The sequence below is a fragment of the Prinia subflava genome, chromosome 1 (assembly GCF_021018805.1).
Source record: "Prinia subflava isolate CZ2003 ecotype Zambia chromosome 1, Cam_Psub_1.2, whole genome shotgun sequence".
Classification (NCBI taxonomy): Eukaryota; Metazoa; Chordata; class Aves; order Passeriformes; family Cisticolidae; genus Prinia; species Prinia subflava.
In genome coordinates this window covers 31,766,657-31,792,279 of record NC_086247.1, presented here as the reverse complement: position 1 = coordinate 31,792,279, position 25,623 = coordinate 31,766,657, and the positions used below count along the sequence as shown (strand labels likewise).

General features: G+C 40.0%; 1 protein-coding gene across 1 annotated transcript; it reads left to right on the top strand.

The window, feature by feature from the left end:
- Positions 1-2,355: 2,355 nt before the first annotated feature.
- On the top strand, positions 2,356-19,288 carry GDAP1 (ganglioside induced differentiation associated protein 1). The gene is made up of 6 exons (XM_063392316.1): positions 2,356-7,026; positions 7,269-7,461; positions 8,751-8,924; positions 11,340-11,434; positions 11,883-11,997; positions 16,057-19,288. Exons 1-6 carry the CDS (start codon positions 6,976-6,978, stop codon positions 16,437-16,439), a joined length of 1,011 nt encoding a protein of 336 aa, XP_063248386.1. The 5' UTR covers positions 2,356-6,975; the 3' UTR covers positions 16,440-19,288.
- The last annotated feature ends 6,335 nt before the right edge of the window (positions 19,289-25,623 follow it).

Sequence of the window (25,623 nt, the reverse complement as noted above, 5' to 3'; positions counted from 1 at the left end):
AACCTGCTCCAAGATATGAACCCTATACTTGTTAGACCTCTGCTTCATGTTAGTTTATGTTTTTCAGTGACTTAGAACTGCTAAAGCATGGAGCTTTAGTAGAGGAGGAAAGGTGAACTGAAAAATAGATCTTTGTTCAACTGTCTCGGGTCACACAAAATCTCAAAACTGGACTTAAAATATATTGTAAAGTGAAATCAGAGAGAAGCTGAGATTTAAAATGTTTTTACAGTTTCAGTTATTTCTCACTTTGTGCGATATATTGAAAGAAGTGAGATAGCCCTGAAGGTCTGTAGCATGTTAGAGGGGAAATTTTAATTATTCAAGGCCAAGAATTAACCCTGTCAATTTCTTTGTCTTGAAAACATAGATTGTCCCCCTGGGCCAAAAGAATAGTCTTATTTCCTTGTCCCAAAGCTCTGTTCATATTGAGTCAAGTTAATGTAACTCCTGTGCTTTTATAATGTTTATATTTTACTCTGAGAACTGTAACATAGAGGTCAACTTCTGCCTTTGTGTTCTGCCTGATGGAGTTAACAGGACACTACAGGAATTAAGCCAAGGCACCATGTCTTCCTCCTCCCCCCCACCAGTTTGCACATCTCTGTAAAGTTTGAAAAGCTTGTTTCAGCTTCTGCAGCTTCTCTCCTGTGGCTTTGCCTCCGCACCGGTGCATTAGCTGGGGTGTTAGTGGAGAGGGTTTGTTATTTCAGACACATACCATCGCCTGCTGCCCTCACTTCTCCCCTGAGCTCGCACAGGGCACAGAGACAACTTCATACTTTCATTTGTATCAGTTACACACACAGGATTTAAATTCATCTCTCTCTCTGTAGAGTGCCTTTTTTCCCCCCCTCTCTCCAGATAACTCAGTGAATGCTAAATAGCAAATATTCCTGCCTTCAGCTGGCACTAATATTCTACCTCTGTTTATCTTATGAAAATCTCATTGGGGCTTGTTTAAATGTGATAGGGGAAGTGAGTTTTCAGAGCAGTAGCTCTGGTATTTGTTCTCTATTTGTGAGTGACGTTATGCAGTTGAGAAAAAAACCATGCCAGCATGTTTCAGTCAGTGCCAAAAGAACATAGACAGTGATTCAGTGCCCAGATCTATTGCTGCCCAAAACTGTATCTTGTCCTATTTTTACTTTCACAAATGAGGGTCTTATTGAGAGGAGTTAGGTGAATGTTATGTTTGTAAGCTATCTGATAGTGAATTTAATCAGCTGATTTAGACTGCTGTTCTTTTATTTCAAGCAATAAGAATTAATTAGTTTTCAAAATTCAGTAAACATATAGTAAATGACCACTACAATTTCCTTGTTGTTTCTGCCATACTATAATTTGAAAAGACAATGCAATAGTGGTGCATAAATGATGTGAGTTAGATTGGAGGAAAAAAAGCCTAAACAAGAGAAAATATCCTACCCACACTCACGGCTCCCACCCTGGCATGAGCACTTGTGAGCTGCGTTTCCATGATTTTGCTGTGATGGTGTGGAGCCCACAGTGGCACAGGACAGAAAAGCCTCCATCCCTGCTGGTGCAGGGTACTCTGGCACAGATGATAACTGTAGCTTTTCAAAACACCTTTTTTAAGTTTTAGTCCACCTTGCACAAATGTAATGAGCAAACAGCAAAAACTAAGGGTGAAGAAACAAGAATTTCCTTATTTAAGTAAGTGCTATATTTTTATGTTGTCCCAGTGATTAATGCTGTTAAATGGATCTTCCTTACTGGCCCTTATTTTTTTACTTGTCAATAACAAGGTGTGGAAGCACATGATTATGCTTTAAAGCATCTTAAAGCCGTTTTTCTGAGCAGTTTGCTGGAGAAAGATAAAATGTTTAAACTTATTTACAAATTAACTTAACAAAGTGTTCGCGTTTCCAATAGAAAGTGTAACAAGATCTTTAGAAATTTTTGGAAATTGTTAAACATTGGGTTTGTTTCAGGGATGGAAAGAATCTGATTTCTATAATTTTTCAGGAAATATTTTTAAAATTGTTTTCCAGTCAAAGAAAATATGACATAAGACTTCAAAGGACATTTTACAAAAAAGTATTTAACTCCTTAGATTTTCTTAAGGCTTTCTATGTTTGGGTGTCATCCAGTTACTGGATATTTATATTTTGCATTGTAATTGTAATAGAATTTGAACTGGCCTGAGAGCTGGTACAGAAGCTACTGAAGTCATTACCTTTCACCCCTCTAACTTTGGTGGACTTTGTTTTAGCATCTGTCCAATCTACTTTACAAGGTCAAAGTTGTGCACTCTGGTTTTGGCCAGCAATAGCTGGAAGGTACTATTTCTTACATTCATTGTGTTGTGATAATATGTGAGTTTTAATGGGCTACCAAAAGCCAGTGTGCCAGACAGTGCTGTGCAAACAAAATGTCATCACTCTTAGATTAAAACCAGTACAAAAATCAACACCTGGATGCTATGCACAGAGGTACAAAGCTTTCACTGTTGTGGCTTACTAGTCTAAGTTAATGTGAGGGCAGATGAAGCATGTGTAGTGATGATACAGAATTGTTCCTAAAACCTTGGTAAGGATCCAAGTTTGTGAGCCAGCAGATTACACATGTGCACAGAGACAACAAACATGGGCAAGTATAAAAACAGTTTTAAATATTTTAAATTTGGCTGATAGATTAGATTTTATAGTGAAGATGCTGTTTACATAAAAGCTTGAGGAGGGAGAGACTCAATAATGCTTTAATGTTAATACCTAGATTTTAACCTTTACAGCTAAGAAACTGCACTTTTTTCACCTTATCAAAATATATTAAATCTCTTTCTGTGTGGGCCTTAAAAGCCTAATATTTCAGCAAAATTAATTCCAGTCATCAAAACTGTTGAGATTTATATATCATTACAACAACTAATATTTTTGTTACATCAAAATTACTAATAACTATTTTGAAATGGGATTACTGTAAAACTAAAAACTTTATATAAAAATTAATTATTAAGCAGTATTGCTGAAGTATTTCCATATGAAACTCCTGCATCTAATAGGAATACTATAGTATTTAGGGAAAATTTGGCAGAATTTGATGTTGAAATCCCTGAAGAAAACCTAGTATGATATGTTAAGTATCTTTGAAAGTGACTAAATAAATTCTATTCTAAGCTGATTTTGTTGGATGTAGAATGGTAACTGACTAATTATACTTCCTGAGAACATGAATCAGCTATCTAGAATTGCCATCGCTCCATGGTTTTATGTGCAGTTAAATTAGGGCACAGATAGTCTTAGCTGTGACTATCAAGACATAACACTGCTCTCACTCTTTCTATATAGTTGCATATCTAATTTTTCAGTCATGTTAATGTTCTTGTGAGTTCTTGTGTCAGTATTACGTCTCATCTGTGTACCTGAGTTCAATACTGTGTTGTTTTGACTCATATAACCAGTAAAGCAGCTTCTGCCAGTGGAATTTAGTCAATAACCATTGATGACAGAAGGTCCAGAACAGAACCTGTCTTACTTTTCCAATGAGTATTAACTCCTGCAACACTGTCAATTAGGCCAGTTCTGCACTTGGAATTGAACCAATGCATCTATTAATGATTCATACACAGAATCCAGCTAATTTTCAGCTATAGTGGCTCTGGCTGCATAGGGGAACAAAAAACAAACAAACAAAAACCATAAAACCAAAAAACCCACCCCAAAACAAAAACAAAAAACCCCCAAACCAACCAAACAAACAAAAAACCCCACCAAAAACAAAACAAAAAAGGGTTTTTTTTGCCCCTGTAGTCTTAATAAATGTGGGTTTAAATATGCACAATGAATTGATCTGATAAAAAATAGGGTTTTTTTAAACTTGCATCAATTACTCTAATGATACATCTCACCTATGTGTTTCTTGTTATTAACATGGAGTGAAAGGTGAAGTAAAGAATACTGATTATCAGAATACTGATTTCCAGATCTTTGACCCAATTTATGTAACTGTTTGTGAAAATGTTTTTTATTTTTAGCATTAGCTGTAAATGCTATTTTCTTTCCATGATGTAAAAATATGTGCATTAAAAAAACTTGTAAATGGGTGTGCATATATACATACATATATTTTTATTTATAAATGTGTACAGGATGCTAAAAAAAGCCCAAGAGAGGCCATGTAGAGAAACAGGGCAAAAACATGAGTGTGGTAGGAAAAATGATTTATCACAGAGACCTAGGGGTCTGCTTGAAGATGGCAAGATGCCAGTCAGGTTTGCATTTGTGCTGCTTGTGTATTCATGGCACTTACACATTAAACATGCCTTTAAAGAGACTTTTATTTCGGTTGTGTAAGTGCTTGTGGAACAAGGTGTTCCAGGATGCGGTGAGCTTTTTCATAATCTGGCCCTTTTGCTTGCTTTTCTGTGGGTATGAGAAGGTAGAGGGGCAAACATAGGATGGATGGATTCCTTTCTTCTCTGAAGAGAAAGGAACCGTCCCCTTTTCATACCTCTGAAGAAGGAAGGTCCTGTGCACCGTATTTTGGAAAAGGGAGGCCTCGTGTGGTCAGGCGTGGGAACAGCCCTGGAGGGATCCCAGCCGCAGGCACTCCCTCCTTCAGCTGAACCACGACCATGAACATGGACAGCGGCGTGGTATTCATCAGAAAATCATAGAATGGCCTAGCGTGGAAGGGACCTTAATGACCATCCACTTCTGACACCCCTGCCATGGGCAGGAACACCTTCCACTAGACCAGGTTGCTCAGAGCCACTTCCAACCTGGCCCTGAACATTTCTCAGGATGGGGAGACCATGGCTCCTCTGGGCAACCTGTTCCAGTGCCTCAGCACCCTCACAGTAAAGAATCTCTTCCTAATAGCTAATCTAAACCTACTCTCTTTCAGTCTGAAGCCATTCCCCCTTGTCCTGTCACTACATGCTCTTGTAAAAAGTCCCTGTTAGTCTTTCCTGTAGGCTCCCTTCAAATATTGAAGGCCACAGTTTGGTAACCTGTAAGCTTTCTTTTTTCCAGGGTGAAAAATCCCAATCCTCCTAGCCTTTCCTCACAGGAGAGGTGCTCCATCCCCCTAATCATCTGGTCTTCTGGACCTGCTCCAACAAGTCAATGTCCTTTCTGTATTTCATAGCAATATGGATGAGCAGGTTAGGAAGAAGAAACATCTGTATGTGATTGCAGCTGCTCTGTCTGAACAAGTCTGCAATGCTGTTCTCACTGGTCCTTCTTGCTTTATTGTGTTACAAGATACATATGTTTCCTTGCCTTTCTAGACATCTAAACCAGGTAACAAAATATAACTCAAACACAAAATCCATGTATGATATTTAATTAGCTGTACCAAGAGAAACGGAGTAGTGGTCTATGTGGTAATTGACAAAATGACAACATTTTGATTTAAAGGCAAAAGTAAGGAAAAAAAGCAGAACAGAAACCTGAAAGAGTGCCTAGATCATGTAAATTAAAAAAAAAAACAAAAAAACACACAACCAGTTCCCAGTTCTTTCCCTTGAGTTACTGTAAGATCTAGCTGTGAGGAACAGCTGTACAGCAGCCTAGCCAGGGACCTGTGAGAATATCCATGTATTGGTGAGTCACAAGTTAAAGCCCTTGTGCATGAGATCATATTCCAGCACTCTTACCTTAGACATGTATCTTAAAGAGAAGTAAATCCAGCTGTAATGGTATCAACTGCATTCTTGTTTTCAGTTCTAAGCACGTTCTCCAACTTTTTGAAGAATAACCATTAAATTCCCCCAAATGTGGGATTTACCATCAGTAACACTGATTGCTGTCAGCTGGGATTGGTGAGAAGCCTCTCATCATGCATGACTTTCTGGAGAGATTATTTTGACTTGTGACTCTGGCAGGGAGTGGTCTCTGAGGAGAGCATGGGGCTGCCCTTGTGCCCACTCCCATGACCAGTACAGGGCTGGAAGCTGCCTTTTGTTTGTTACCTTTTTATTTATGAGATTTGTCCATTACTTTGTCTCAGTGACTTAAATCTGTTCCCTTGCTTAACATTAGTCAAAATTTCCCTTAAATGTTCTTGTTATTGGGATACAGCTCTCAATATACTACGTTCAGGTGTTTCAGATACTGGTCGTGGGGTCCATCTGTTACATAAAAATGGCATTTAGGACTGGGTTATCAGGCTTACTTGAAGGTAGTAGCCTTTACCGGGACTTGAGAGTCAGAATGAAGAGAACAATACTCTGGGCTCTGTAATCTCACATTGTAATTTTAGTTTGTTAAAATCTGCCTGCTGTTGCTGAGACCATCTAATGTACTATCAGCAATTGCATCTTCTAAACTACCTCCAGTGTAAGATACAGAGGAGGCATTTCCTGATGATGTTAGCCATTGTTTTTTATCAAATGCTTTTCAGAAAGGACCTTGATTCACACAGGGAAAATGAAAAGCACCCTGCAAAACTGTTAGATTTTCTAATTCTGTCTAGAAAAAAAATGATTAAGAAACTTGCTCTCTTGAGATTGAAAGAACACATCTGGAGGCAAACGACGTTATTCGAAAGCTTTGTTCCTTCTTGCTGACTCATTCTGTAATAGAGGATCTATGCCCACAAGGTCCAATTCAGGATGACTTGTGGTATTTTTCTTTTTTCCCCCAAGAGCGTGTTGCCGATGTCCCTGAAATTCATATTGGAAGCAGTGGTTAAAAAACAAAATAAAACAAAACAAACCCAAATAAATATAAAAGGCTAAATCCTGCCATGTGACCTTCCCTACTTGCGCATCCATCTTCCTGCGCTTCCTTAGGGAATGCTGCAGAGGGCTTTGCAGGCGGTGTCCCCTTCGGAAGGGCTGTCCTCCGAGCAGTGAGGGTGAGGGGAAGACGGGGCTGTCCCCCGCATCCCCCTCGGGTAATTTCCAAGAGCGGAGCGGCGCGGGGCGGGCACGGCCGCCGCTCCGCGCCCGGCGCTGCGGACAGGGCCGAGCCGGGCCGAGCCGAGCCGAGCCGAGCCGAGCCGGGCATGGCGCCGCTGGTGCTGTACCACTGGACGCAGTCCTTCTCCTCGCAGAAGGTGAGGGGTGGGCGGGGGCCCGATGGCCGTCTCTGCCGTGCCCACAGGCCCTGCTCTTCCGCGGCGGCAGCGGGGCGGGAGGGACGGAGGGATGCGAGACGGAGATGGAGGGATGGGGGATTGGGGGATGGAGGGATGGAGGGATGCGGGACGGAGGGATGGGGGATGGAGGGGAGCGGCCTGGGTGCGCCGAGGCGGGGCCGGGGGATGCCGCCCCGGTGACCCCGGCCGTGCCGTTCCAGGTGCGGCTGGCAATCGCCGAGAAGGCGCTGAAGTGCGAGGAGCACGATGTGAACCTGCCGCTGAGCGAGCACAACGAGCCGTGGTTCATGCGCTTGAGTTCCTCTGGAGAAGTACCCGTCCTGATCCATGGGGAAAACATAATTTGTGAGGCAACGCAGATTATCGATTACCTTGAAGCGACGTTTGTAGATGGTAATCCCACAGGCATTTCAATATGTGTTTCTGCCCCTCACCCCGTAGCCTGCAGCAATGCTGTGGGCAGCTGTGTCACTGCAGGACTCTTCGTTCAGGGCAGAAAATGTTTATAGACTCACAAGGAAGCAGGCTCTCCTGATAGTTAGCAGTTTGGGTTGAGAACATGTTCCTCTAAAATGAACTGAAGTCATTCCAGCACCTTCAGGAGTAAACCTTTACAAATAAAACCTACCACTGTCCTCCTTAGCCCTTCAGGAAGGATGGAGAGGCCAGGAATGGCAGCAGCACTGTGCTGCACTAACCCTGGTGTGACACTGCCATGAAAAACAACATACTGAACAGAGCTGCCTGACTCTTGACTGCATGCCTGCTTGTGTGACTGCCTTTGTCAAGCAGGTCCAGATTCTCTGTGAAATAAGAAGAAATGTGCTTAATTTCAGAATAAACTTCTGTAGAACAAATTTTTTTGGAGCCAAAATGGAATGAAGAGGTAAAAAGAGAGGAAGAGAAGCCTTGGAAGTGATCACATGCAGGGTTTTGAAGTTCTTTGTGCCTGTACTGTTAAAAAACCTAAACAAAACACCAACAAAATAAACTGCCTCAATTTTTGAAGGAAATGCAGAGGTATATTTTGTATAGGTGTGAAGATGGCAGCATTTTGTATTTCAGGGATTTAGTGCTGCGATTTCTGAGTCATGAAGAAAACTTCATTGTTGAGTGAACATAATTTGTGCTGTCTTTTAAAGCACAAAAGTCTTTGTGTCTTTTTGTCTTTTTTGACAAAAGTCAAAAAAGGAGCTGGGGCCTGGGTACATCGAGGATAGGGTAAAACTCATTGATGTGCAGGAGTACTTCCAATCATGCTTTGTGTAGGATGCCTGTACTGTAATTTTTACATCATTGCAGGAGCAGTAGCATTTCAGCCATAACAATTTCCTGGAGTCTCAGCTGTGCCCAACTATGAGAACACTATAGGGTTGTATGTCATGGGCACCCATTGCTAGATGTACACAACAGAGCTGAGTGTGGTTTTCTGATTTGAAAGCCTCTTAAATATGTGTTCACGTGGGTTGCTGCATAGGAATTGGCATTATAAAACATTTTAAAATGAACTACAAATATATGTTTCTCTGAGCTGCAACCACACCATTGAGTTATGCTGGGGAACAAGTGACACTTTCTTACCTCTGGTTGTGTCACCTGTCCCAGCTGGACATAACTGAATGAATTTTGGTCAATTAGATGACTCCTCTTTTCTTAACTTTATTTTTAACTTTGTTTTGCAGAGGAAGTGCCAAGATTAATGCCAGAAGAAGGGAGCATGTATTATCCAAGGGTGCAACACTACAGAGAGCTTTTAGACTCCTTGCCTATGGATGCCTACACACATGGCTGCATCCTGCACCCCGAGTTAACAGTGGACTCCATGATTCCAGCCTATGCTACCAGCAGAATCCGTAGTATGTACTGGTGCAGCTCTGAATGTCTGTAACTTAGGAGGTTGCTGCATTACACTCACCTTCTTTCTTAAGACCACCTTAAACACAAAATACTGAGCATAGTTTATGAATTTTAGTTGCAGTCCTTGATGATTTGTGCGTTTACTTTTTATTGCTTGTATATTCTGTTGTGATTTGAAAATGGGAAAGAGGAAGTGTTATTTTTGAGGTGTCTTTGGAGGTCATTTTTGTACCATTTAAAAGGCAACCTTTTAATTGATGCCATTATGTTTCTTTCTGTGTATTATAAAAGAACTAAGTAGTTCTAGGACAAGTATAAACTCCTGACAGCACAGCTGGATGATGATTCCCTGTTTACAATTACATTCTGAGAGCTCTGATTTTTTTGTCAACCTCAGTGGTTTATATAGTGTTGATTTTTTTTTTGTGTGTGATGTTTTAGAATGCTCTGTAGAACAAAGTCAGATACTGTAGAGTCTCTGAAATGTAATACAACTATACTGTTAGTAAGTCAACGACATCATAAAAGGTGATATTGTGTTTATTTGAAAAATTGTATTTCCAACAAAATGTCTTATCCTCCCCCTTAAAATTTTTGGTAAATCAGTTCTCTTACTAACCACACTGTTATGTTGTCAGAAGTGAAGGCAGGCTGTTAATTTTCCATATAATTGCATGATTGATGTTACTGAAGTAACATAGAATCACAGGATCATAAAATCATAGAATCATAGAATGGCCTAGGTTGGGAGGCACCTTAAAGATCATTTAGTTTCAATGTCCCTGCTGTAGGCAGGGACACCTTCCTCTAGACCTGGCTGTCCCAAGACCCATCCAGCCTGGCCTTGGGCACTTCCAGGAATAGGGAAGTCTACTCCCTTCCAGACAGGTTCTCTGGGCAATCTGTTCCAGTGCCTCACCACCCTCAAAGGAAAGAATTTCTTCTTCATATCCAATCTAAATCTACCTCCTTCAGTTTAAAGCCACTCCCCCTTGTCCAAGAACATGAATTATTCCCTTACATCAGTGCACTGTCTGGTTTGGTGGTTTTGTTTTTGGTTTTGTTTTTTTTTTCCCAATGTGGGAACAAACAGTTCCTAACTGTTTATTGAGCAATTGTGCATTACTGAAAGGCATTGTGGATAGTTCTTCTGTTTTCACATGGTAATAATCAGTGCTTCTATTACAGTTCACTTTACAACGTTGTCCTCTGCTTTTCTTGCTGCATGTATTCTTCCGCTCTAGCTTCTAGTTGCTATAAATTGTTTTCAGTTTGCACAACTTCATACTGGTAGAGCTCACACTATTGCTCATCTAAATTGGGATGTTTTCTTATCTTTTTATGCTTAAAGCATAGCCTACATATTTTGATTTGAAGCATTTTTTTGAAAAGCCTGTGGATGTTTCTTAACAATTCTTTTGCATGTTCAAACTTCTCTTGGATGGTTTAATTTTCAGCTTGAAACACTTTTTTTTTCAGACTGCTAGATATGATAAGGCATGATCCAGTTGTATATTATGTTTATGCATACCAAAACCAAGTAATTAATTGCATGTGTAAGATTTTAGTTATATGACTACATCCTTCAATTTCTTCATACACTATATTGAAGGATGGTTTTCACAGTCATGCAGAAATGAATATATAAAAAAGTGAGTTTGTTATTCTCTAGAAAGAATTTTTATCAGTTTAATTTATCAGACTTAATTGTAACTAAACTTTATAATCAAGTACAAGTTAGAGGTGATTCATGCTCTATAACTATTCTTTTGTTCTTGATTTATGATTAGAATTACTTATTTCTAGAAGATTTATAAATCTGTCTTTTGGTATTCTAGATTTATAAGTATGGCATTTTCAAGCAAAGCCCCATTTTAAGGAAAAGGCTATACAAGTGTAGTAGAGATCAGTAAAATCAACATAAACTTTTCACATCATTCCTTCTTTAAATCATGTAATGGATATTTTTCTAGGACATCCACACAGTTCTTACAGATCATTTCCAAAAGGATCACAGACTTTGGCATCACATTTTAGCTAAATGAAAACACTTTGGCTCCATATTCAGTGGCACTTCGGCTTTTGCTGTAAAATTATGATTATGATGTACAGTGACAAAAAATCTCAATGTGGGTCTACCTGCACTTTCACATTCCAAACTGATGTGCTGAAGGTGTGGTGGATCAATTTCAAAAGCATTTTAGTTTTCCAAAACATGATGTATTTAAATCCTAACCTGGTGCAGATGCTGTACTGAAGCAGCACTTCCAATTTCTTTGGTACGATATTTGTAAACAGGTGATTGATCAGTTCCTGTGGACTGCATTATGAGTATGTTTGGATACCTAATATTTGACATTCCTTTTTTTGTTTGCCTAGTCTGTTTTTTTTTTTTTTTTATTTTTTTAAATCAGGCCAAATAAGTAACACAGAATCAGAATTGAAGAAGCTTGCAGAAGAAAATCCAGACCTTCAAGATGCCTATATAGCTAAACAGAAGCGCCTTAAGGTAAGAAACCCCTTTTAGGAGCCCCTTTATTATGGGCTTGTTAGTGTTAGATTTTTTTGGTCATAATATAAAAATTGGTTTCACTTGTCATCACCAGTAATGTATTGGTTTAACCCTTCAAGGCATGAAACAGTCTGTCTTCAGATCATCTATACACTTCAAGTGTGTGCTGAAGTACTGGACTGGTCCCACTGACTTTAAAGTACACATCAGTGCTGATGTTGGGCTGTTCAGCACCCTGCAGGGGTAGGCAAACCTTAACATCTGGCATCTCTAAAGTTTTCTTCTGTTTTCTGAATTGTCACGAGTATCCATGTAGTATCCAGCTGACTATGTGAAGAAAATCACATTTTATGAATAAACACTGTAGTATCCTAAGTATAAGCATCTCTGATGAAAGTATAAACTCTGTATGATTATTAAAACACTAACCTGTATGTCTATTTAGTCTAAACTGCTGGATCATGATAATATAAAATACCTAAAGAAAATACTGGATGAACTGGAAAAAGTTTTAGATCAGGTTGAGACTGAACTGCAGCGGCGAAATGAGGAAACACCAGGTAAGGAATTCTTCTTGTTTAATCCTGTTTATATTTCTGTTTGAGGATACTGAGTAAACTTCTTGACAGCACCATTATAAAACAATTTTTAATGTGTCAGATTTGATACTTTTCATGTTTATTGATCTATACATCATAGAAGGGATCAATATTGTTTAAATACTAGCTTACTTTACTGTTCCAGTCAGACAGTTCTCACTGTCTCATGAGACTGCTTGATCACATTTTCCGGAAAATGAGTATAATTAGCTGCACAATTTTTTAGTATTTTTATCAATAAAATCAGAAAAAAAGTAACTGCAGAATGTTGATGTTATAGATGGAGGCTTCAGTTCACTATAATGATCACAACCTTAATGTTTAACACTGGTTTATTATAATCTTGTGCAGATACTCTGCTGATACTTGTGGTATATGCAGAATAAGCAATCTGAATAATTGATCTAATTATCATTACCCCCCTTCCCTCCCTCTCTTGGAAAACAGTCCTGTTTACCTGCCTCCACCCAAATGAAAGTCAAATTTTTCACAGAATAACAGAGTTATCAATGTTGAAAGAGACTTGCAGGATGATCTATTCTGACTGTCAACCCAGCACCATCATAACTACACCTAAACCATATCGTGCTGTCTGCTGCCCTGGGCAACTTATTCCAATGCCTGACCACTCTTTCAATGAAAAACATTTCTAATATCTAATCTGAACCTTGTCTGGTGCAAGGCCATTTCCTCTCATCTTGTTAGAAAGGACTGGCCCAAATACAGAGCCCTGGGGAACCCCACTTGTGACCAGCCACCAACTGGATGTAACTCCGTTCACCACCACTCCCTGGGCCTGGACATCCAGCCAGTTTTTCACTCAGTGAAGGATGTACCCACCCAAGCCAGTTTACCCAGGAGAATGCTCTGGTAGACACGTCAAAAGCTTTACAGATGTCTAGATACTATCCACAGCCTTTCCCTCATCCAGTAAGTGGATCACTGGTCATGGAAGGAGGTTAGGTTGGCCAAACAAGACCTGCCTTTGTAAACCCATGCTGGCTGGGCCTCTTCCCCTGGTTGTTCTGCACATGCCATGTAGTGACACTCAGGACAATCTGCTCCATGATGTTTCCTAGTACCAAGGTCAGGATGACAGGTCTGTAGTTTCCTGGATCCTCCTTCTGACCCTTCTTGGGTCATTTGCTAATTTCCAGGCAACAGAGACTTCTGTGGTTAACCAGGATTGTTGGTAAATGATTGAAATGATAGGCAAGTTTTTGGCAGCTCCCTTCTTACTTTTGGGCACATCCCATCTTGACCCATAGACTTGTGGGTGTCCAACTGGCATGACAAGTCACTAACCATTTTCTCCTGGGTTGCAGGGCTTCACTCACCTCCCCAACACCAACTTCCAGCTCTAGGAGCTGGATATCCTGAGGACCATGGCTTTGGGGTGTTAAAGACTGAGGCAAAGAAGATACTGAGTACTTCAGCCTTTTTCTCATCCCCCACTATGTTTCCCCCTTCATCCAGCAAAGGATCGAAATTCTTTGGCCCTCCTTTTGCTGCCAATGTATTTACTGAAACTGTTTTTGTTGTCTTTAACTGCAGTGCCCAAATTAAGTTCCAGTTTGACTTTCTTTCTAATTTTCTCCTGCATAACCTCATGACATCCTTGTAGCTACCCCCTCCTTCTAGAGGTGAGACACAGTCCTTTTTACCCTGAGTTCCAGCCTAAACAGTTCCCTGTTTAACCAGGCTGATCTTTTTCCCTGACAGCATATGGGGAAAACTCATATGTTGGTTCCTGTACCTTTAAGAATTCTTCAAATCTTGCCGGTCCTTCCTGTACTACTTTACCTTTCAGGACTGACTCCCAAGGAACTCTGTCAGTCAATCTCCTAAGCAGTCCCAAGTCTGCCTGCCAGAGGTCCAAGGCAGCAGTTCTGCTGGTGCCTCTCCTTACTTCACCCAGAACTGAAAACTCCGTAATTTCATGATTGCTGTGCCCAAGGTGGCACTGACCACCACATTACCCATGACTCCTTCTCTAGCTGAGAGTAAGTTTTCTTCTACACACTCCAGGAATCTTCTCGACTACCTCCTCTCCACTGTGTTATATTTTCAGGAGGCATCTGGGAGGCTGAAGTCCCTCACAAGTACGAGGGCTGGAAATTGAGAGAATTCTGCCAGCCTCCTGTAGAATGCATCATTTGCCTCTTCATGGTGGCTAGCAGGTCTGTAACACACTCCTACAAGGACATCTGCAATGCTGACCTTCCCCCTGATCTGTACCCACAGGCACTTAACCATGTCAGCATCCTAAATTCTGTTTAAATGGGATTAGCCTTCTGCTTATTCACAGTGTGGTTCAACTCGCAGTGGTGCTGATAGGAATCCTTCCCCTGACTTCACTGGGAACTGTGAAACATCAGTCAATATCAGCTGCATCTGCTCAAATCAATAACTTTTTGCATTCAGTTCTATAAACAGCTGTTGTAATAATTACTGGTTACTATCACAACTATAGGTTTGAACCAGCAGTTGAAAATCTAGAATAAATTTTCTACTGACTCAACAGTGAAAGAATTACAGAAAATATTTTAACTCAAAAAGGATGGAATGATTTTGTTCAACAAACTATGTCTGCCATCATTTCCAGCAGCCTCTTTCCATTCTCTGCTAAGCAGCCTTTCCAAGGAGACGACTGATAGTTTTGATGAGCTTATGAAAACTGCTGGGATCACAATTTACAGGATTTTGTAAAACATGGGGCTATTGCCTCTTGGAATTTTGTCTGAGATGTTCTCCCTTTGGAGGTTTGTGATCTGTGCTTCTCCCTGTCAAAGTCAGAGCTCCTGCTTGTCTTGCAACTGCTTGAATCCCTCAACCACTACTGCTGCCACTGCAGGCATCTTTCTTTCACACCAGATAGATTCTTTGGTCTTTTCCATCATCCTATTTAATGACTCGATGAATTCCCAGGTATCCTTTCAGCAACCTAGGACACACTCCTTTTCCACACAGGCCTTTCTTCCAGACCTGCATAACCAGTCAAAATGGACTGGTACCAGCTTTGTGCCAAGCTGTTGCTTTTCTCTGGTGGAAAATGTGTTAGAAAGGAGATTGCAAAATTTCTCTGTCTCCAGAGGGGCGCTGCTGAGTGTTCATGCCAGCATTTTTGCATGCAAGTTACAAATGAGATGGGAACAGTGTAGTCCTCCCCATTCGAGATCTAGGCTGGAGCAGAGTACTTATGCTGGCAGCTGTGATAGCTGTGCTGGCTATCAAGTTTCATATCCTGGGTTTCAAAAGCTCTTGGTACAGTCAATACACATCAGCCCTTTCAGGTGGTGGTGGTTCAGATCCCTGGCAGTGAAGTGTGGCGCTGCCTGGCAGTGCCTGCTCTGAGCCATCCCAGGAAGATTCACCTCTTTCCTTTGACTGGAGAGGGTACCTGGGGTCTCCATCTGTGCTCCTGACTAGTGGTGAGCAGTGAGAATATCTGTCACTTCTCAAGCATCTCAGTGTAAACCCCCCATGATTTGGGGTCTAAGAGACACAAAAGAGGGACAGGTACACAAATTCTCTCATCTCACTGGGCTGATATCTTTGGCCCAAGTCACTCATCTGATCCATTTCTTTTTGACTTGAAAGCCTCCAACAAGTTAGCTGGAGTTAGTTCTTGAGTGAATGCCATGGAGCTGAGTGACACAGGCAAGATGATAAATTCTTCAGACAAGTGAAAGCTTTTCAGTAAAAGATAAACTGCCTTCCTCCTTTCCAATCCTGTTTAATTTAATCCAGATTTGAGAAATGTAGTTGAGGAAAATAAGCGTTTACTGTGGGTTGTAATTTATGAACCTGGAATGTGGATCTTTTTTCTTTAACAAATGTAGGCCAGGCTGCTGAGCCTAAGACTACAATATTGTGCAAAGAGTGGACAGGAATTAGTAAAATGTTCATTGATTAAAGTCATATTTTAGCTCTTTATTAGAGGATACTTTGAAGTAGCACTAAACTAAATGTGCTTATATTGCATTAGTTCCTAATACTTTATGCTTTATCTCTGCTTAGAAGATGGAAATCAGCCTTGGCTCTGTGGTGATTTCTTCAGTCTGGCAGATGTGTCACTTGCTGTCACATTACATCGCCTGAAGTTCCTGGGATTAGCAAGAAGAAACTGGGGAAACGGAAAGCGGCCCAACTTGGAAGCTTATTATGAGCGTGTCGTGAAGAGAAAAGCATTTTACAAAGTTTTGGGACATGTCAACAATATATTAATCTCGGCTGTCCTGCCAACAGCATTCCGTGTGGCCAAGAAAAGGGCTCCCAGGGTCCTTGGCACCACCCTGCTGGTCAGCATGCTGGCAGGGGTGGGATATCTCGCTTTCCTGTGTCTTCGGAAGAGATTTGCCAACATGGTGCTATCGATTAGAACCAGGCAAAATTATTTTTAGACCTTGTCTATCCCTGGTGGTGAGTGAAGGGCGTCTCTACCCCCCAGGAAAATATCTTAAATACAATATAAACGTTGAAGAGTGATTATGTCTGTGAATTAGAACGTTGTCACAGAGTAATCATTTCCTGCTGCTGTATAATTGGGTTGGCAACGCTGAGATATTTTTCAAAAATATGTGTTGGGGGGATGACAAAGGAAAGAAGAGACTTTCTTTTTAGCCAAGGGCCTATAACTGTGACAGTGCTTTGTTAAAGTGGTTACTGTCTCCTTTACCCAGTAGCTGACCTAATTAAAATACTTTTATTTATTAGATATGCAGCAATGTGACAGCTTTTCACTGTAGATGAAACGTATTATTGTGCAGAAACCAGCATTGTTACAACACTGAAAATAGCTCTTACTGTAAATGTTTAGAGTAAGATTTAATTGGAACATTGTGCCTGTTGTGTACAGGAGCAAGTTTCTCTGTACTGATAGTTGTCTGTTCATTTGCAATTGGACCTTTGGGAATGTGTTAAAAAGTAATCTTGTGAAGCCTCTTTTGTCAGTGTATGTTCATGCAGCAGTACAGGAGAAGACCTGAAACAGGTAAGAACATTAGTGATTTATTTGTGTACCACACAAGTGAAATTCTCCAGAGGCATCACTGGGCAACAGATACTAGAACTTTGTTTAAATACAAATAGGAGCGAAACACCTGACATTTGTTTTTTGAAAGTCTTTTGGGCTCAGCCACAATCTCTGGCAGAATGAACTCAAACCTTCTTGGTGCACATTTGCTGCTTTTGTTGGGGTGGCTTGATACAGTTGCCTCCATATGAGTGTCCCTGTACCCTTTTGTCTTTCACTCTGAGCACTGGCTACTTTTTGCACACTTCTTGGCAACATTATCAATTGCACGTGTCTCTATAAAATGCTTGCCCACAGCGTGCCACAGCCGACTAGGGAACACATGCAGAGCAATGCCTTTTTGTATAAGTAATTTTAAAAAGTTCACTATCTATCAGTCTGGTTAGGTAGCCTAGATTGAAGGTAAAGCTGAAATTTAGCAATCATTAAGCAGATGATACCTGTGTTTACTTATGTATTGGGGTTGTGTTGATGGTAAGTGAAAAATACAGTAAGTTTGGAGACAATTTGCACTGCTGATTTTTTGCAAAACTGCACTCTTGTAGCATGGGGGAAAGGTGTAGAAAAACATTTTGATTACTTCCTACAACTCAAGAGATGCTAATAAAACAGTGAGTTTTATTAGTTTTAGCTAATTAATAATTAGCCCCTGTTTCAACAAGAAATGTATGTTTACCTGAAAGTAGACTTTAAATCATTTTGCAGCAAAAAAAGCATTTGGGAAGGGCTGAAAATTCTCATGACAGTTTTGTAAGACTTTTGTATGCTTGATGAATGTTTGAAAGCCTCAGAGTTTTGTTTACAAGTTGTACATAGCTGCAACAAATAAAGCATAGCTTTAAGTGTTTACCTATCAACAATCAGTGCTAACAGGCCTCAGTACATTTTACATCCAGTGCTGGTGGCTGTGGTCTTTCTGCACAATTGCATTTAAGTGCCAAGAAGATCATCTCAAGTTTGCGGGAGAGAACCGAGGCAGTTTCTGTCTAGGCAGTCTCACCATCTAACACATACAAATATGGATAAAATTATTGGATATGTCTGCTTATTATTCAATATTGTGCTAGTTGTCTAGCAAAATAAGACCTAAATCTCATTACTCATTTTCAGTAATAAAAACCATCTTACCTAGGAAAAAATGTGCTTTTTTATTTGTCAAAAAGACAGTTTTATATAATTCTATTTCATGATCCAGTGGTTCTCAAGAACTTGTTGAATTAAATATGCTCTATTTAGAAAAGCTTCATTATCTCTAGAATGGGTTTAATCCAACAATACTATTAATGTACTGGCAGGTTTAACTGAGTTTGTTGTTTGTGTGCTTCAGTTCATCTGCATTTACTTGGAGCTATCAAATTCCACTAAGTTAATAAACTCAGAGTAAGACCTGTAACTTTATGCTTTCCTGGCATGTATTTCTGTCAGACCACCTGTAAAATGTAATTTGATCAAGTCACAGCAAAATTAAATATATAGGACTTAGCCTTCTTTAGAGTGAAGTGACCACCAGATGTCAGTGGTCCTCCAGGACTCTGCTCTAGCGTGCCTCTGAGGCAGGAAAACACTACTTTTCAGAGAAAAAGTTTGTGATCTAAGCATGAGAGGGTTGTGAGCACCCTCATCACACCAGCAGTCTCTCCAGAGCTCTGGAAACAACTCCATGGTTCTACCACAGGTTTGTTCTCTGACACCTGCCACTTATGCTTATTTCTATACTGGGTAAATGAGAGGCCAAAGTTGAAATAATATTTCACATGAAAATGAATGTTACTGAACAACAAACAATTGCAAGTGCCACCAGCAAGGATGAGTGTGGATAAAATTTTACTGTGGAAAAGTTTGGATCCCTGGTTTGATTCATGTCTGTTAGTTCAACTGTTTGGTATCCTACTTAGTTTCATTGTCCTGAAGTACTTTGTACATTGATTTCTGTACAGGTGGCAGTAAAAGGCTTATCCATGATTAAATTCCTCAAAATAGGATGAGATTTAGAAGAACATATGCTGCATTTGGCTCTTTGTGCAGGGCAGCTTTCGTGCTTGTAAAGGTTTTTTCCAGCCTGGCTTATTTTCTTTCTGCTAGCTCTGTATACTGTATTTTGAGTGGGTACAGAAGCAAAATTCTAGTTTTCATTTAATATTTTCTCTCACATCATGCATCAGATATATTTCATATCTTTATGTGGGACCCGCACAATAAACATTGATTCTAAGACCACTTTCTAGTCTGGTTTATATCTTCTGTGTCAGTAAAACAAAGCACATTTGAGGATTACATGACATTGCTGTAAGGACTCTGATGTTATTCAAGGAGAGAAGCCCTTGAACATGTTTTAAACCAGTTTAAAGGTTGCCTTGCTTGTATATGGAAACAGCAATAACAATGTTTTCTTTCTTTCTGAGCTGTATATGTATGAGGTCCAACAGAAGCTATCTGATAAAGTAAAAAAAAAGGGAGAGCAAGCAGGTTTTGTACTTTCAGTTATCCATTAAAGAAAACAAATGCAACCCCACTTCACTTCTGACTGTGTTCCTGATTCATTGTTGAGCTGCAGAAGCTGGGGCTCCTTTCTGTAAGGTGCATGGCAAGCACATAATGTGTCCACAGTGACATTGTCCTTGAGGAGAATAAATTGCATCCCTCATTGAATGAGTGTTAGTCTGGCCATAAACTAAGCCCCCTCTTTTTTATTTTTTGCACTGTAGGAGACTGTATTGGGTCTCCTTCCTTGTTAAGCAGAGGAGGATACAACAGTACGTGAGGCTCGCGCGCATTGCCTCTCAGTATCCTGAAAGTCAGGGAAGCTGCTAGGATCAGGGAGACAGCTGGCAGGGTTTGAGTTTCTGGAGATTATGACACTTGTAGTCTGTGCACCAACTTTGAGGGAGCCCTGATGCTTTAGCATTAATCAGAAGTGTGCACAGAGCTCTTGCATTAGAAAGCTTATGTCTAAACAGACAAGAGACAAAATTGAATACAAAGGTAAGCATAGCAAGTATAAATTGGCTTGTCCAGATTCACAAAGCCATACATCCACCTTTGCATGTCACATTTTTAAAGGCATTTTTTACTTAAGTCTGAATTTTATGGGAGCAAGGAGCTACTAAGATTTAGAGAACAGACTGGCATTCCTTAATGCATGAGGATTAGAGAGAGCAGCAGATGGAAAGTAGGTGAAAAGTAGTGGGTCTAGCTAGCTGGAGCACACTGTGCTCTGCAATATGGTGTATGGCATTATTGTTTGCTGAGGCCTCCTTATTATCTCTCTGTTTAGCCAATGTTAGACAAAGAGGTGTAAGGTTGTGCTTAGGCAATTTATATGATGTACTGAGGAAGTCAAAAGCATGTAGAAAAATCCCAAAGAAAATATGCTGTGTTTTGTTCCCTCTTTTCTTTATAAAGAAATTTTTAGTTTTGGTGCAGTACCAAGTCATAAAGTGAGGCACTCAAAACTCAGGAAATTCCAGAAGCCAGAGTTCTTACAATATTGTTAACTCACTCATACAATACTTCAATAGCCTTTTTATTTCTGTTTTTCTTTCTAAGTTACAATCATGGTGCTTAATTTAATGTGAAGTTAAAAATGTTGCACCATAAAATAGTTAGGCTGTGGATAAGCTTAGTGTTGTGGGAAGAACCTGTTGGAATTTGCAGAGCTGAAGGCCTAACTATTTCTGTGCTTTACAACAGCTTTAGTATTTACTACAGTTTTAAATACTCATAAATAATTAGTTAAAAGTGTATTGTGTAAACTAACACATAATAGAATAATTCAGTATTAATCTACTTTATATATATTAATATACATTAATATTGTATATACACACTATAGTATCCCCTTCATATTTCATTTACTAAAAATGGCTAATTGACAATTATATATTTTACTGTATTGCTTGCCTTTATAAAATAAATTTACATTTATAAAAGTAAAATTATCACAATTTAATGTAACTGTAGAATCATATAAAGTTTTGGGATGGGAGTTTAAAGAGTATCTAGTTCCAACTCCCCTGCCATGGGGAGATGTGTTTCTCTTTCCTTATTTACTTTGATAGCATTATAACAGTATTTGAAAACATTGGTTACATCATGACTGTAGGGACTTGAGAATAAACACAAACATATTTGGTGCTTCATGTTTAGCTGATCATCCAGGATCTGAATGCCACTGCATTTGAACTGAATAGAAAGCTTTAGCTGTTGAGAAACAATTGACATCCTGAAAACTGCTCATTTAAGGCTTCTTTCAGAAGAGTTACCTAACTTCAAGTGTTGAAGCAGATGATGCCTGTGTTTCTGTAGGCAGCAGAAAACAGAGCATTCATAGGCCCAGACCAGATGTGAGGGGACCACTGGTTCTGTCACCTGCTGGCTGAAGCATTCACCTCACAGAAAGTGGAATCCTTCTCCCCCACTTTGTATTGAAATAGGTAAAACTCAGCCGTGGAGACAAAAACTCCTCTCTCATAGATAGGGGCCCTATGCAGTGGGGTCAGGGTCCCTGTTTCTCAGCACAAAACACATCTGTCTTTACAGATGTCAGAGGCCATTCCTTTGACAAAAGGTAGTTTGGACATGTGGAGGCTGAGACTGTCAGGCACTCAGCAGCTTGATGGAGAGCAGGGCCTGCCACACAGCTTCCTCTGCCAGCTATGTTTACAAGCTAGCAGCAGCTGGCAAATGCCAAGCTCTTGGTAAGGATGTCTTTAGGTACATAACACAGGTTTGGGGAAAAGAAAGGAATTCCAGACTCTGGAGCCTAAACTAAACCAGAAGTCCAAAGAAGTTCCATCATTTGTGGTTCAGATCTGTGTGGCTTTGCTGCACTTGAAGAGAGCCTTTTGGATCGCTGCTTCTGAGGACATATTGTTGTAACTCACTTCAACTATTTAACTGAAGTCCATGAAAGGAAGAAGAAATATCTGTCTCTGTTGAATACATGGTAAAGTCAGCTTCCTGATACAGATATTTAAGCTGGATCACTCTTTAGACAGGTACTGTGAAAGCATATGTTTTGAATTGTGTAACTCTCCTCAAACACCTTTACACAAGCCTAGACACCAAACTAGAAAAATTCAAATTAGAGGTCTGGATTGCACCCCAGAGTCAGAGGTAGTAAAAATAGAAAGACCTATTGTTTAAGTTTTTAGGTCTTCAAACAGAAATACTTCCAGAGACAAAGATCTCACAGGAAGTCTGTGCCAGATGCTCTTTGTCCAAATTTTGTGCCTTAAGAATTTGTGCACCCTTCTGTTGTGCTGAATAAAGACAGCTCTAAAGCACGGAATCCACTAAAATTTCAGAGGAAACAAAATTGGCTGATGTTGTAGTAATGGGGGTATCAAGATTTCAATTTCTAACAGAGAGCCAAATTCAGATCTAGTATGAGTCATTGCTACGAAAAATGTAGTGGTACATCTACTTACATGGTATCTGAATTTGATTTTAAAGTCATTATGCCATGAATCACATTTTACAACTTTGCCTTGACAAGTTTTATTTTAATCAACCTATTTGTTACAGAGACAATGAAAGCTGTACAGTATCTTTCTGAAACAAAGGAAATATGAATAACTTAAGCTTTTAAAAGCTGTGTAAGCTTTTAATATGGGCAGTATATACTGAGTCAAAATGTTTGGAATATGGAGTTATTTTTGGAATAAAGAATTCTTTTAAAACAACTCCAAGAATGTATGTTTAGGACTGATTCCAGAACAGCATCATAAATTTTTTATTCTTTGGGTTTGAAAGAGAACCAAAAATCTATAGCTGACTTAATTTTTCTGTTGTTAACTGCCAGTTGTAACTGTGCTACAAGGAAGCTCCAGCAAATAAAAAGATAACAAATAACAAATTTCTCTTTTATGTATGTATACAAATATACATATAACACACAAAAACCAGCAATGCTTATTTAATTTTGTTAGGTAACACACATTGGATAAGAGTTCTACCTCCTGTGTGTTGTAAGAAATTAACAATGTCTTGTTGCTGTGTGCGTGGTGGGATGGCACTTGGCGGGGCACGACACAACCCCAGGGTCCCCAGAGTCCTGAGCAGTCACCACAGGATCAGTTTATTAGAGCAACACACATCATACCACAGCTCTGACAAAGAGCAGAGACAAGGACAAGAACAGAGTCAGGGCAGTGGGTTTTAAGGGACAGAATGAGGGAGAAATTTTACGGCAGAGGGACCAAAACGGAGAAGACCAGGGAGGGACACAAGGTGGGGTTTACAGAGCACAAACCAATGGAGAGGCTAATGGGAGGAGACTGATACAGACAAACCAATGGGGCCTCAAAAATAGGGGATTTCCAAAGGGGGCGGTCCTAGCAGGGGCTGGTACAAGGGAGGATTGACAGAGAACCTTCGGGAACTAGGGGCAGGTACCAGGTGAGATTGACAGCTTAATGGGTGGATACAACTTAGGCTAAACCAGCACCCTGGGGGTGGGTAAACGAACAAACCATCAGGGATTAAAACACAAAATTACACATCACCACAGTGTCTTTTTTTGTGCAAAGTAAGCGATGGAAATATTCCCCTCGTGGCTGGCAGAACAGCAACATTAGCAGCATTGGCTGAGGCTGCAGTTCCACATCCATAGCACCCCACAGAAGTGGAAGTCCAGCAGCAAGTGAGAGGGTCATTGCAATCCAACAGCCTTCCATGACAAGTGAGAGGAGAAGCAAACCAAACTTCAAACCCAAAGCAAGAAGTGGCTGTGCTTCAAATCAGAAGTCCCTCAAGCTGGTTGCAGATAGATGCAAACTGTGTTTCTAGCATCTCTGTCTAACTTGGCATGAATCACCTTGGTGTTTGCACATTATCGATGACTGTACCTGTTGTCAGTCCAGGGGTAATGTATTGAGAAAACTTACATATGGAGTTCTGGAATCAGGAAAAAGTTTTGCTTAAATATGTATAGAAAATGAATTGCAGATATATTTGTGAAGGAAAGCAAATTCACACCCTGCTGTCAGCAAGGATTAGTTCTGAAATGTGGTCTTTAGCCTCACAGTTCACACTGACATGATTCAGCACCATGATGTTATAGGAGAGAAAAGGGACAGGGAAGATAGAAATGGAGACTCAGGAGGAGGATCTGAAATGGTATATTATATTAACAGGCTGATATCCTAAGGTTTATGCTGTTTATTTGGTTTTTGTTGGCTTCTTAATAAGAAAAAACCCTACACCTGTTAAAGTGCTACCCTGCGATATGTGCATTGCTGTCGAGAGGGAAATGCAATCACATCACAAAGATGTTGTCTGCTGATGAAAAAGTAGAGCTTTTGCTTTCTGTGCATGAAAGTTTATCTGAACACCTCTGCTGGGGATGATATATGTGAGGGGACAAGCATTGTTATTACATAGTTCATTGGTTCATTCAATAATGATTCTGTTTAACGAGAGATTCTGTACTGTTGTCTGCAAACACTAATTCAAGATAGCAGTAATTTCCCTGCTTGCCTCCATTAAAAATTTATTAGGTATTACCAAATTTTATGTTTTTACATGTATCGTAATTAATCTGACCACATGATCTTGCATCAAAAGTAGTTTTGTTCTCCTACACTGCAGGCCTTCATCTCATGTTTGTTTGTACAGGACTGGTTCTTACCTGGACTGTTTGCTGTATGTTTCATCTTAGAATCCTAGAATTGTTTAGGTTGGAAAAGATCTTTAAGGTCATCGAGTCCAATTGTTAAACCAGCACTGGCAAGTCCACCACTAGGCCATGTCCCCGAGTGTTGCATCTACACATCTCTAAAAACTCCCAGGGATGGTGGCTTAACTGCTTCCCTGGGCAGTCTGTTCCAGTGCTTGACCACTCTTTCCATGAAGTTTTTCCCAATAGCCAATCTGAAGCTCCCCTGCTACAACTTGAGGCCATTTTCTCTTGTTTTCCAGACCATCACCTGGTGGAAGGCTCTACAGAAGTGCAAATGCTTACTTCTCCAGTTTGTACTTTAAAGCTTTTCACTTCTGCACTTGCAAAGAAATACTGAACAAAGGATAGATTAAAAAAACCCAAAGCACCAGAAGAGCTAGTTAGCATTTTCAGAACATAAATTGACTCCTTCCTCAAGCTGAAGGAAGGGCCAGTAAGCTCCTACATGTACTATTTATTTTTCTTTGTGTTACATGTGAGACAGCTGAATTTCAAATAAATGCAAGTGGTGGAATTTTCCTTTCTAGCTCAGACATGCCAAATTTTTAGGGAGTTTACTTGCCTACACTTGAATTTTTGCTGATGAAGTGTGGTCACTGTTCTTCATCGAAAGGAGCTCAGTACAAGTACATGGCTTATGATCAACAGTGTTTGGGTAAAACATTTGCATAATTTTCTCAAGTGTCAGTGACTCCACACTGTTTGCCTAAGTAGCTTTAAGAAAACACTAGATGGTTTTCCAAATGGTAGTCCCTCTGTTTGAATATGAACCTTAATGACCATATTTAAAACAGGGAATTTTTATATATGATAAACTATTTTTCCTTTAATCTCTGGAGTCTGAATGATTTGGCATATACAGAGGAAGAGA